This window comes from Coenobita brevimanus, chromosome 86 (genome assembly GCF_032717465.1).
Source record: "Coenobita brevimanus isolate Jiangsu-jjx chromosome 86, ASM3271746v2, whole genome shotgun sequence".
Classification (NCBI taxonomy): Eukaryota; Metazoa; Arthropoda; class Malacostraca; order Decapoda; family Coenobitidae; genus Coenobita; species Coenobita brevimanus.
Window position 1 is genome coordinate 35,276,328 of NC_137039.1, and position 14,329 is coordinate 35,290,656.

The window sequence follows — 14,329 nt, forward strand, 5'->3', positions numbered from 1 at the left end:
CCTCACTACGGCCCCCCCCCCCCCTAGAAAATTCCTGGGTGCGCCCCTGCTTGCAATGAAGAAACACTACAAACTCATTTCACATGCAGGGCAATACAACATCCTGATTAGAACACTGCACAGTACTTCAAGCTCCCACTCCCAACATCCACCAATGAGAAGTATCCTTAAAAATAGCTGATTAAGTACACCTAGCTAGGCTTTAATCATGAAATCTCCCAGCCCTCGTCAGCTACCAGCTTTGATTTAGGTTGGATGGAATCAGAGATGACACACGCCCTGCCCGTCAAATAGGTCCCTAGAGTATACCACACTTAATAAAGCAATCCATAACACATTCCACACTAAGATACAGACACCACATCAACCTGTAGGACAATCCTAAAGAGGCATCTGCTTAACTGCAAACAATGGGTCTGCTTGGTCAGACTGACCAGGGATAAGCATCATCATCATCAAAATTTCTATAAGTGCTCTATTCTCTATGACACATACACTGCACACAGCAGCATAAGCTAACAAATTTTATGCTCCTCACAGACACTATAAAGCATTTCGAGCTATTTAAAAAAAAAAAAAAAAAAAGAGCTCTCTTCATGCACTACAAGCACTGTACAGTATACCTTTAAATAACTACTTATGCACACTCCAGCATATAATTACAAACACTATGCTCCCCTAAGATAAACACTGTGCTCTAAAGATCACTCTAAGCATACCTTAAATATACAGGCAGGCCTAGCTATATGTTTGCATGCTGTGCGACAAAATGCAATAACGACGAACTACAAGTTAGGCCCACTTTCACGATAACGATGGCAAAATTCACTGGAACAATAACTGTTGTAGCTGCGTAAAACAATCCTGTGCATGCACATGCCTCCTGCTCCCATGCAAGCCAACAGTCAGTTGTCTGAATCAAAATGGTCACTGTGATCAACTCCCTTTTGTTCCCTTTCATATGTGCAAGGCCCCTGAAAGACCAATGCAATCACCAAATACCAATGAAAGTGTGTAACATATAGTGCAGTGTGTTATTAAGTGAAGTGGTAATTTTTTTGTGTGAAATACTGAAATTTGTGACCTCATAATCATGTCTGGCAAGGATGCCACCCCTACTGGAAAGCATGGTGCTGCGGAGGGGTGACAAGGGCAAGCCCCTCCCCCCTTTAAAATATAGTTACATGCTCATAGGCCTCCTCCCTATCCCCACTGAGTCCACATTATATCAACATTGCTATACTGTACAATAAACCAATATGTGATGTTTTCACTTGATGCATTATCACCATAGCAGGGCATTGTGACTACAAACAAACAAACAAACAAACAAACAAACACACGCACGCACGCACGCACACGCACACACACACACACACACACACACACACACACACACAAAATCTAGTTGACTCTAACAGATAGCTAAAGATGACTAAGAAAAGAGGATGTTTGGCAGAATAAAAAGAAAATATTAAGTGATTTCAATAAAAAAGGTCCTCAGTTCAATTAAATTATATCTTATACAGTGATATACAGTATCTCTCGTGCTTTACAATTATTGACAAGGTAGTAACATGAAAATACTACATCATACAATGTTTACATGTCTTCATAATTTCATATAATAATCACAGTTGGTGGCAGCAAAATACAAATTAAAAAAGTGTCCAATTATCAAACTCCACTTAGGTAAATATTATATATGCATATAGTAAGTTTCAAATTTACAGAATGATCACTCTCTCACCATTATTTTCCCCTAAGTATTCAAAAATAAGGTCCTTAAAACAAAAAAGGCATCTGTGTGGGAAACCTATGATACATTAGTAGGCAAACAAGAGAGTAACAAGCAGATGCACAAGGCTAGGTCAGCTCCTACTGGTGGTGTCTGGCGGCTACCACTAGCTCCACTCCAAACAGCTGTATATCAGTAAAAACTGGGAACTAATCAGTTTTTCATACAAAAACTTACTAAGTCACAACAATGGTCGTTACAGCTCGGCAGCAGCACACGGCTCACAGACAATAAGCAGGACTGAGAGCGTAATGATCATGGTTACCTTAAGTACACCTTCTGGCTGTAACACTGCCTCCTGACCAAGATGCACCATCACAGTTATAGTCCATTTGTTTTCACCTGACAGAACTTGGCCACTCCCACAACTTGAATGTTAATTTGTGGTTGCAAGAAATTCGATGAGCGTTAGTTGTACGATAGGAATGAGTCTCCTTGGTTACTAATCAAACTGACCCAACAATCTGACTACACTTGGCCATCAACTGAGCTGAAAAGGGTTAAGGATCTTCATCAGGCTAGAACAAATGGGCTATAGTGTACCATCAGTATCAATATGACCAAGATGCTCGTAATAGAAGAGTTGCATTACTCCCGAGCACAAAAAAAGATGCTCAGTGAACTGGTGCAGGGTGTGACTTGAAATGCTGGTCAGCAAAGATTTAAGTCAATTTAAACTAATGATGGAATACCAAAAGTTATTAAGATATGGATTCTTAAATGGCTACTCTTATCAAACCATGGCATTGGTATTAAAGATTCTAAGTTGACAGTCTATAGAATCTGATTAACTGACCATGGAGACAAAACACAAAGTTCTGAACTTCACCCATTTAACTTTTCACAAAAATTCTTACTGGTAAATTTTCCTCCCTTTGTAGGCCATACCTAAACCCTAAAATAAAGCTTCACTAAAGACGGAGATGACTTCTTCAGACAATACAACACCTCACCATAGAAAGGGAGTACAGCTTACTTGGTGTTGGCACTTGAGTTAAGAGAAGTGGTGCTTTGCTCCCTATATGGTCAAAATGTGTTTATTACAAGGGCAAACCAATGCAATATGATACAGTGCCATGTTTGTAATCCATCAGCTATTTCATAGGCAGTTGCTGCCTGGTAAGGCTGTAATAAACTTCAGGCTAAATCAGCTTCTACTTATGCTTGACTAGTCACATGTGAAGTCTTCAGTACATTCACAGTACAATTTTTATGAGTAAATACTGAATTAAGCACATTCTTGAAAGTGTATTTATGAAATAGATATTAAAGTGTATAAAATAGGATACATAAGGACAGATATTTAAAGAATACCACACATACGATCTATTTTCGGCTTCTGGAAAAAAAAAAATCCAATAGTGAATCTGTAGGTCATTTTCTAATTATGATGATGCAAAAATACAGCTATATATTTTCATTCAATAACTGTTAATGCGTACACGTTCTCTACATACCGCACTCTGAAGTTCACTAATTCCAACTCAGCCAGTTGCATATCCACTTCACCACCCCATCAGTTCAGCCATGACACTGTGGCTGCCAGTCCCACAACACAGAGCAGCATAAAACTAGGGTCCTGGCATTCACTTTGAGCAGAAGGAATATTCTTCCTGCAGTTATAAATTACTATCACTTATGTACACTCAACTATTATTTTTCAAGACAGTTGCAATATTTACTAATAGGAATTTTGATGTATAGTACAAATTATTTCTTAAGTTCATATAATCTCAATTTGACCTACAGGAGTAGGTGTTGAGAATCTTATGTAGTTACTTGGGTACCAGAAAAAAGTTACAGCAATTCTTCTGGTGTGACCTTTGACTTACTTCATCATTGGTTACTATCAGTTCACTTAACTTGATGCTTCACTTCACAAACACTTAGTCTCAAATGCTTGTATATGCTTGTATATATATATATATATATATATATATATATATATATATATATATTATAAATGTCACTAAGCATCCGAACTTAATTTTCTGGGACACTATCCTGCCCCGACAGTTGTGGATTTTGAGTCACTTGGGAAGAAGGAGAGGTTTTACTGGATCCGCCCGGGTTTGAGGTGGTGGCGGTAGTAGTGGTAACGGTGGTGGTGGTGGCAGCAGTGGTAGGGGAGAGAGAGGTAGTGGAGGTGGAGGTGGTGGGTGTGGTTTGCTGGCCTCCACAGCTGTTGGTGCTGATTGTTGTTCCACCAATGCCACTTGTGGATATAGTAGTTGTGGTTGTTGTCATGGTGGTGCTAATATTTCCACTACTAACTTCTCCATTGCCACCACCAGTCCCACTGCTGATGCTAACTGTCACTGACCCTCCACTGCAAGCAACATTTTGAATAGTGAATACTAGAGTACAGTAATAATGGTCATCCAAACTGACAAAGTAACTACAATACAGTACAATATATAGACACTCTTTGTGTAATTAATTTTCTTCACCAAAGTTTTTTTACATACTGTAATAAAGTCAGGTGATGTATGTAGGGAAAAACTATATGTAAATTTCCATGTTCAATTCCCATTATCATTGCCCTCCACAACTGCCTTAACCTAATATTGCTCATTGGTAGTGACAGGCCGTTATCAAGGTACTCACATCAACGTTTGTCACCTACTGACACCAATGTCCAAGTACATGGCCAGCAAAAATCACCACTGACTGGCAGCCATGTTTGCATATACTTTATCAGCTTTACTCCATTCTCAACAGTTTAATTCAAAGGGTAATGGTACACAATTAAATACCATACTTCATTTATAAGTAATAACTGTAACACAATATCTTTTATGGTTTGAGGGTTGAACGAGATGTCGATTAATATTTTTAAACAAACGCTTGCTATGCATGTTCTGACCACATCCTGATGTTTAGTGTCTGTCTCCACTCACATACTGTATTAGTCCACTCCACAACTGCTTTGAATTTCTTACCTTTCAGCATAATGTAACTGCTTGCACAATGCCATCACTAATATCATATGTACTAAAAACTGTGCTGCTCATTACCCCAAAAATGTTCAATATTCAAACATCCATATATTTCAGGTCATTAATTAGTCACCCCTCTGCTTTTTGCTTAAAGATTTGGTCTAAAATAATCAACTTACACATGAATATCTACAGGTGATCCCTTTCATAAAATATTTTCAGTATATGATTTACTATCTAGCTACAAGATCATTGGTTTTCTTCCCTATTTTCATTATACACTTATATGATCAGTGAATCTGTCAGCACTGAATTTCTGCTTGTTTACGTTATACAGCCAATGTATCTCTACCAAGTGGCTTGGGCTGTCTGATAGAGATTGTATGTAGGATGAGAAGTGCTTGTAAGTGTAATTGTAGTGTTGGAGTGGCTTTGGATGTGTGTGTAGTCTGTGAATCGGCCCACGAGAGCCGACTGGGTGCAAGCATACTTTATAGTATGCGACACTGGTTCATCCACAGCACCCCTGATGTCCGCCAATGCAGTACGTGGCCAGAAGAACGCTTCCAAAGTCTATTACCCTGGTGCGGCGCGAACCCTTGTTCGTCAGTGTACGAAAACGCACACTTTACCACTGTACCAGAGGCTCCTACATATATATATATGGGTCTGGTTAGTACTTGGATGGGTGACCGCCTGGGAACACCAGATGCTGTTGGCATCCCTACGTGTCAAGTGGGGTTGGTGGAGGATTAGTGCCCCTCCCTGTAAAACAATTAACTCTAAGCCCTTGGCCACCCCGTCTGGGATACATGGCGTCTGGCAATGAAAAACATTTTATGCATCATCATCAACACGCAGTGTTGCTTCCTAATTGCAAGATGGCCAACCTACACTCACACTATAGTGCAAATGTAGCTTGGAAATAAGCCCCCCCTACTCCACTTCCTACCAATGCTCACCCTCTCTCACATGCTGCTCTTGCTATACACCCCACCCACTTAGTCAATGTTGACCAAATCTTCCAATGTTTGGTTGCTCTTGTAAGAAATATTACAATTACAGACAGTTCACAACTTGTTTATGTACTTTTTAAGGTATGTATAAAATTTTACAAGGAACAATTTAGTTCAAAATCACATCACTCCAACACCAGGAAGCAAAGTCAACTACCACCACCAGTTTTACCATACAGGGAGTGCAACCAATCACTGTCCTGCATATTACAATATATCATCATCATCCAGACCTCCTTTCCCACCCTAGGACAGGGTGAGGAGTAGCAGTGTCCAGACAGCCCAAATTTGCCCAATCCAATGAGCCACGCTTCCATTCACTCGTCATTCGAGCTCCAGGAATCCTGGCTCTATCTGTTATGCCAAAAACATTCACCACATTCTAAAGCTTCACATAAATGTATCCGATAGTCAATCCAGACACTGTCACGTTCAAAAGGGGTGACAAATCCCTGATCATGCACTTCTCCTCACAATATTCATCCAGCCAGCTTGATCTCTTGCCAGTTCCCTAGCCTCACCGACTTCCAAACTTCTCCTCACACACTCATCCACCTTCTCCTTGACCTACCTCACCTCCTCCCTCCTTCAAATTTATTCAGATATACCTTTTTCACCACTCCATTGTTATCCATTCTCTCCACATGACCATACCATCCCGGTACACTCTCTTCGATTCTGGTGTCCACAGACTTTCTCATTCCACATCTTTCACAAATCCTATTATTTCATATCCTATCCACTCTCTGTATTCCACATACACTCCTCAGCAGTCTCATCTCCACTGCTCTCACTCTTGACTTTTAATTTTCATGCCACACCATAGTCTCACACCCAAATGTTAAAGATGGCACTAACACTCCTTCGTGTAAGCCTCGTGCAGCTGCAACACTCAAGCCTCTGTTTCTTATCACGGCCTTCATTGCACCAGTTACTTTCCTTCCTTTACTAAACTTTCCACTTCTTTTGCACATTTTCCTCTCTTTTCTATCACTGAACCCAGATATTCGAACTCTCTCACCAACCCAGTCTCTCTCCTTGCACTGGAACATCACACTGGGAGTCACCTTCTCTCTCAATAACCATCATTTTATTCTTTTCTACGTTTACTCTCAAGGCACAACACTCACAGACATCAGCAAAACTCTGCATTAGTCTCCCAAGTTCTTGTCCGGTATTTGCAAGTTGTACTGCATCACCACCATACAACAAATTTGAGATATTCCATCCATCACCATTCATTACCAATGCCATCCCCCTCTCCATTACTCGTGTTTTTACTTCTCTCATCATCCCATCCATATATATTTTGAACAACCATGGAGACATCACACAACCTTGTCGCATGCCCACACCAATTGTGAACCACTCACTTTGATGTTCATTAACCCTTACACATGCTTCACTACCATCATAAAAACTCTTGGCAGCACCTAGCAGCTTACCATCTACACCGTACATGCCATACATACATTATATATATATATATATATATATATATATATATATATATATATATATATATATATATATATATCTATTTATATATATATATATCTATTTATATATATATATATATATATATATATATAACTATATATATATCTATTTATATATATATATATATATATATATATATATACCGGTACTGTATATATAAAATGCTTTATACATTTTAGATCACCATAAAGTGTAATATTTTCTGCTCTGGGAAGTGCAAATGACTGATATCAATTTAATTGGTACAGGATGCACATACCCACTCCAAATAGATCCTTTATTTATATATATATATAAAACTTGGGTGTCACCAGGTGGTCAGAAAAAATGCTTTAGGTCATGAGTGGCAAGAGAAAAAGCATACAAATTTGTTACCTTCTATTTTGACTGTTCAATGGAGAATCTTTAGAGGAGAAATTTAGCTGGGAATTTGATGGCTGAGTTCCTAGAGTAGTTGTCAGTTTTTGTTGTTGCTGCTGTGGTTGCTGCTGTTGCTGCTGTGGTTGCTGTTGTTGCTGCTGCTGCTGCGTTTGCTGCTGCTGCAGCTGATGTAAATAATTATTCAATATCAAAACAAATGGCAAGTTTTTTATCCTTATTCTGACCCTTATAACCCCTACAATTAGGATGATTGGCGGGTTATAATATACCACAATCATAATGACCTAACATAATGAATGAGCAATTACGTCTTCCTTTACATTATCATCCTCATCATCCTGACCTACTCGCCCACCTATAGGATGGGCTCAAGTAGGATCCAAAATAATGTAAAAGGAAAGGAAAAGTATGAACATTGGAAAACTATCAACAGAAAGTCCAATAAAAAGGGCCATACACTCGTTCGCATACGTGGATCCTCAGAATCCTAGCTTGGTCTCATTGATCTAATCAACATTTTAGTTTTGTGTTTTTCTTTGAATGGCTACCATTCACCCTGGGAGGAATTTATATGAGAGTGAAGAGAGGAAAGTGTGCACATATACCCTTTTCCTATTACAGTACCAAGGCACCTGGAATCCCTCACCAAACTTTCTCCATTCCTGTATAAATCAAACTGACAGTTGTTTTACCTTTCAAGAACCATCATTTTACTTTTGTCTATATTAAACATAGCTGACTAACATGAATGAGTCGATAAGTTTTTTACCTGCTGCTGTTGCTGTGGTCCAGTCTCTGAGACTGGGGGTAGTGGTGCCACTTCCTCTGGAACAGTTACCTCTGTTTCTTCACACTCCTCTGGTTCAGGTTCCTGCCAACACAAATTACCAACTTAACATAATTTCATATTATCAGGACAATTAACCATTTCACTACACTTACTTTTAAGTATTGCTTTCACACAATCTCTACATGTTCTCACTGAGCTTGGGAAAGACTTTTACAGCTTATTAATGCACCCAAAACTAATGGTTTCATCTAGCATTCACTAAGCCTTGCAATGTTAAAGGTCTCTCCCAAGACCAAATTGTAAAAAGGTAACACGAATAATAAAAAATACAGGGTATCTATTTATGCTGAAGTTAATCATCCTGCATTGTCAGCTCTACCACCTTACATTCCTCAGGTTCAGGTTTCTGGACAAACAACTGATCTGGCATTATCAACCCCTTACAGTAACCCTGACTTTAGCATTCCATTCTGGCTAATGCAAAAATATTTTAAAAAGCTAGAGGAAATTGCATAAAAGAAAGAATAAAACACCATCTCATTAATTATGTCACAGTGAACAACAAACTTTAATTACACCCCTGCTTAACTTACGTCTTCAGGGCAAAGCTCGTATGCCTTTTCTAGAGTTGAACGGGCACTTGGTGAACGTTCAAGGAAGTATCCGTTACTTGTCTCGTTGCTCTGTGCAGGAGGTGACCAATTGTTGAAGCCATACTGCTGGTTGGTGACATATGGTCGTCGGTCCAGCTCTTCATTCAACCACTCCACAGCCCACGTCCACTTACGCTGTATAAAGGACAATTTTTTAACGAGTCATGTTCAAATGAAAGAAAATAGTCACCATCAGAAGTGCAACTGCCTCTTCTGCTTCTGTATCCATAGACTGACAATCAGTACAGTAAATCTGCAGCTACTGTGACAGATGACTCTGATCTGTGGCCAAGTACTTTCATCACTGTTAACTGCTATGGATTAACTACACTGATTTTCAAAGTCCATAGAGAGAAAAGCAGGAGAGGCAACATGACTTTTGATGATGCCTGTATATAAAATGTTTATGAAACAACAGGGATGTAAACCCCTAAAAAGTTATTACAGAACAAGAATACAGTTTGGCATTATAAAATACATTAGCTAACTGCATGTGGCCATTTTGATTGATTACAATATGAATCCTGGCAGCATAACATCAGAAGTCTTGCTACCATACAGCAATATGATAAACCACACTTTAACTGTTGTAGGTTTTCTGGATCATACTTATCTCAAATGTTCCTGTCACAGAATTAAGTGTACCTTCAGGTCACCATTGGAGTGCAGCATTTGCTGAGCAGCCAGGCAGGTAGAGAAGAGTGCCACCATACATTTGATGCACTGGTAGGCTCGCTTCTGGTAGTGGTTTTTACTTCGTTGGATTGTATCAAATAAGCCCTCCCGGTCATCTGGGATTCCTAGAAAATGTAGTTAAGGCTTAACATCTACTGAAAGCAATGGCTTACTCAAACAGTATTAGAAGTATTAATAATCATCTACCTACACAAAGCTTTAAGGGTACATAAAACTGTTAACAGCCATTCCAAAAATTTCTGATGTCCAACAAAGAGCACTATTTCACAAATCCATCTTATTTGGTACACATATTCTGAACTATGTACACCCTCATTAATTACCACTTGTTACAGTACACATTATCAGCCCACTCTCCCTACATTAACCAAACCATTTTCTGAACCATCCACTGGTGAAGGTGGGGACAATCAGGGTATATCTAGGACCACGTTACTCAGGATTTTTATTCAACCCAACCTACAAAATCCATTTCAGGTAGGTTCACTATGCTCTCCCACAACATTATTCACATACAAGATGGAAGGCACTTTTCCAGGTCCTCAAAGTTACCACAATGCAGTTATATCATGATAATGCAGACTGCAGACTCAAATATAGCATTCTCTGTCAATGAACATTCTCTGTCAATGAACAGACATATCTTCCACAGCACAGACCATGTGGCTGCTCAGAGCTCATTTGTATGAGGTGAAGGTGTGATGAGGGTGTCTGTGTGAGGTGATGGGCTAAGTGATGGTGTGGTCTGAGTGATGATGTGGCTTGGGTGACTGTATGATCTGAGTGATGATGTGGTCTGGGTGATGGTCTAATTGATGGTGGGGTGAAGGTTTGGGCAATGGTGTGGTTTGGGTAGTGGCATGGTCTGGGTGGTGTGGTTTGGGTGGTGGTGTGGTATGGGTGATGGTGTGGTCCAACTCTACACTTCAGGTTAGTTAAAGTGCATTAACTCCAGGTTCATTAGTGCGTTGTAAATTGTGTTTATCGCTGTCTGGTACATGTAAGGCCAAACAGAGGTGGCCATGACAGTTTGGAGAAGGGGGAGGGGGGTCATTAGGGGCCACTCTAAAAGAGTTCTGACCGTAAGTCATTTTCTCCCCATACTACTGCTCCTAGTATTGACAAAACACAACAGTTGCACTGTACATAAGTTGATTGTTCAGTATATTCCGTTAAACAGCAGTCAACAAAATACAATGGCTGATTGAAATGAGATGATTTAGAAACTGGAATGAAAATGTATCAGCAAAAATACTGTACTGATAAAAGGAGCATATCCACTTTTTTCTGGAAATCTACAGTATAGCACTAAAAAAATAAATAAATAAATAAATAAATTAAATACTAGCCTTTGCTGCACATCCAGTGAATAAGACCCTGAGAACACTGACCTTTCAAAGCATTATGGATGCGGTGGTTCTGCCAAGAGTCATCGAGAAGCAACATGTGAAGGAGGAGGTCGAGGTAAGGTCGGAGTTCATACGTGTAAGAGTAGGCAATTTGCCACAAGAGTTCTGACAGCACCGTGGATGAAAAGAGAGGGTTCTCCCAACAGCAAAACTTTAACAATTTTACAGTGTCCTCAGAAGTGTTGGCATCCTCTATGATCTTTTTCACATATCTGTGAGAATGGTTACATATATATTACAAACATTTTGAGCTAAAGACACAGCTGCTGTAGGACAAAGTGATGGATATGTATTACTGGCACTACAGTTCAACACTACCATCATCACCAAATGACATATATGCAATTATAACTGAAAGTACAGTCTTTTATGCTAAAGCTAAATTACACTATGGCCATAATTCTATTACATAGGCGTGCTCACTCAATAGCACTCAAGCGTGAATTCACCCACGCACATACAACACACACTTCTAAGAAATGTCTACTTACGTGGCTCGTGTGTACAAAATTTCAGCCACCTTGGGCTGAAGAGGCATGAGAGGCTCAGCACAAGAGGAATCTCCATGAGGATTAGGTAGCGGTGCAGTATTCTGAAAAGTACACACCACTGATTAAGACTGATAAATTCCACTTAAATAATATCAATGCTATTCAGTATCTGTTAACAATGAGAAGTTAATATATTGCTCAAATATACCTGGACTAAAATGAATGCCTTTCATGTTATAAGCTTCTCATTAACTTGGGGGAATATAGGGAAAAAAATGCAGATACTTGTCTCTTGGTACCATTAATATGTCCTCTTAACACAGAGCTGAGTGTTGACGGCATAAAAATTAAAGTGATTGGACACATCACATGCATCATGTTCAGGTGATAAACTACTGACATACACTGTGAACAGAAATGGACCCAAAATAAATCCTTGAGGAAGTCCAAACTAAGGTGAAATGAGCACAAGTAATTAGTTATTCACCATCATGATGACCATTTCTTTCCAGTTACTTGAACAGCAACAATAACATCTTCATCAATCAGCACAGAACTGTATGCATATTAAAAGTACATACTGGCTGTGATGATTGCTGCTTGTGAGAGACATCACACGAGCGTATCAGCTGTGACACCACCTGGTACAGACGGCCCAACTCTGCATACTGGTACTTGATGGCTGGCCCAGGACCCTCATCCAGTGCCACCAGCATGAACATTTCTACCACATTAAGCTGCAACACACAATGTACCTTAATCTTAATGTGTGCATGCACACACACACACACACACACACACACACGTCAGTAAAAGTCACTTGATATAAAATAAAAATCATCATCATCATCAGGACCTCCTTTCCCACCCAAGGGCAGGGTGAGGAGTAGCAATGTCCAGACAGCACAAACCTGCCCAATCCAAATAGGCCACACTTCCATTCACTCATCATTCAAGCCCCCAGAATCCTGGCTCTACTGGATATGACAAAAAACATTCACCACATTCTACAGCTTCACTCAAACGTATCCGGTTGAGTCAATCCGGATGCTGCCATGCTCACAAGGGGTGCCAAAATCCCTGATCATGCATTTCTCCTCACAACATTCATCCAGCCAGCTCGATCTCGTCAGTTCCCTAGCCTCACCGACTTCCAAAACTCTCTTCCTCACACACTCATCCACCATATCTCTCCACCTTCTCCTTGGCCTACCTCGTCTTCTCCCTCCTTCAAATTTGCTCAGGTAAACCTTTTTCACCATACGATTGTTATCCATTTTTTCCACGTGACCATACCATCTCAGGACACTCTCTTCGATTCTGGTGTCCACCGACTTCCTCTGTCCACACCTTTCACGAATCACACTATTTCGTATCCTATCCACCCTCTGTACTCCACATACATTCCTCAACAGAATATAAAAAGGTAAACCTAAATTATCATATCAGCACACTGTACAGAATGACCAACCTTGAGTAGCTGTAGTTTCTCTGGAAGTCCAAGAGATGCATAGAGATGGAAGAGGTGGAAGTACTGTGTGAGGTGGCGGCCATGCTCAGACACTTCCTTGTTGAGCAGCAGAAGTACCGCCACCAGCAGCTGATCACTCAATGTACATCCACCGCTGCTCTGATCCAGCCCTGTACCAAACATATTAATTGTACTACCACTGAGAAACAATGAAAATTAATGGTGGTTCTAAAAAGGATCGACACATGATAGGCACTCACTGTACAATTTCTCTAGTGTAATTCTACCTTCAATATACCGATCCTTTCTATGAAAACTTCATATGCATGAATTACTGTTTCAACTGGACCATGGTATCCCATTACAGTATTAGGCCCTCCAATGCCCAAAAGGAATAATACTGAATGACATTTGTTTTCCTTTCATATGTGAACTGTTTGAATCATTATCCTAACTCCACTTTCCAGTAACAAACAGGGTAGGTTAAAAGCTAAACTAGAGGTCAAACCCAGGGCGTATTACACTTATGAAGTAGCAACACACTCTGAACAACCAATTATGTGCACCAAAATGAAATTATCTGACAATATATATTCACCAGATATGTATATCCCAAACTGAGCTGGTATACAACTGTTAGGGTGATATTACTCTCTGATTACATAACTCACATGCAAAAGCACCACACTACAACTATATAAAATGCACTTGCCAGTAAACCAGTTTGTACCTGGATGGTGTTTTAGTGGCACCCAACCAAGTGGGAGGGGAGGGTCGTTGCGAGCACAGTGAGCCACCAGGACAATAAGCTTGCTGAATACCATCCTCACTTCTGGTGCAGGACACTCCAGCAGGTACTCCATGAACCGGTGTGGGTGCCCAAACAGGATATTCTGAGCAAACCACCCTCGTGTGTGTACCGATACACGCAAGTGAACCTGTTATAATGGTTCACTGTTAATACACAAGGAAGTACTGGAAGTTCAATTTACTTCATTATTAAAAGGTTTATTTCATCACCCTAATTTTGTGTTAAACATTCACAATGGGTAGGAATACTGAAAACAAACAAATAAAGAAAGAAACAAGCATTCATCTATGGTAGGGATGCTAAAAATGCTGGGGAGTTGCAAAAGTTTCTCTTACAAGGTAACTTAAACAAAAAGTAAGCAAAAACCAATGAGT

The 14,329-nt window shown here is 39.9% G+C and overlaps 1 protein-coding gene across 1 annotated transcript in view; it reads right to left on the reverse strand.

Annotated features, from left to right (window-relative positions):
* Positions 1-1,500: 1,500 nt before the first annotated feature.
* faf (ubiquitin carboxyl-terminal hydrolase-like faf) overlaps positions 1,501-14,329 on the reverse strand; it is a 66,784-nt gene continuing 53,955 nt past the window's right edge. Inside the window, exons 43-52 of the mRNA XM_080280894.1 lie at positions 13,875-14,082; positions 13,145-13,314; positions 12,255-12,410; positions 11,674-11,774; positions 11,165-11,394; positions 9,723-9,877; positions 9,018-9,212; positions 8,404-8,505; positions 7,629-7,798; positions 1,501-4,127 (exon numbers count right to left, since the gene is read on the reverse strand). Of these exons, the coding sequence (XP_080137020.1) occupies positions 3,782-4,127; positions 7,629-7,798; positions 8,404-8,505; positions 9,018-9,212; positions 9,723-9,877; positions 11,165-11,394; positions 11,674-11,774; positions 12,255-12,410; positions 13,145-13,314; positions 13,875-14,082 (1,833 nt within the window). The 3' untranslated portion in view covers positions 1,501-3,781. The remainder of the gene's footprint in view (positions 4,128-7,628; positions 7,799-8,403; positions 8,506-9,017; positions 9,213-9,722; positions 9,878-11,164; positions 11,395-11,673; positions 11,775-12,254; positions 12,411-13,144; positions 13,315-13,874; positions 14,083-14,329) is intronic.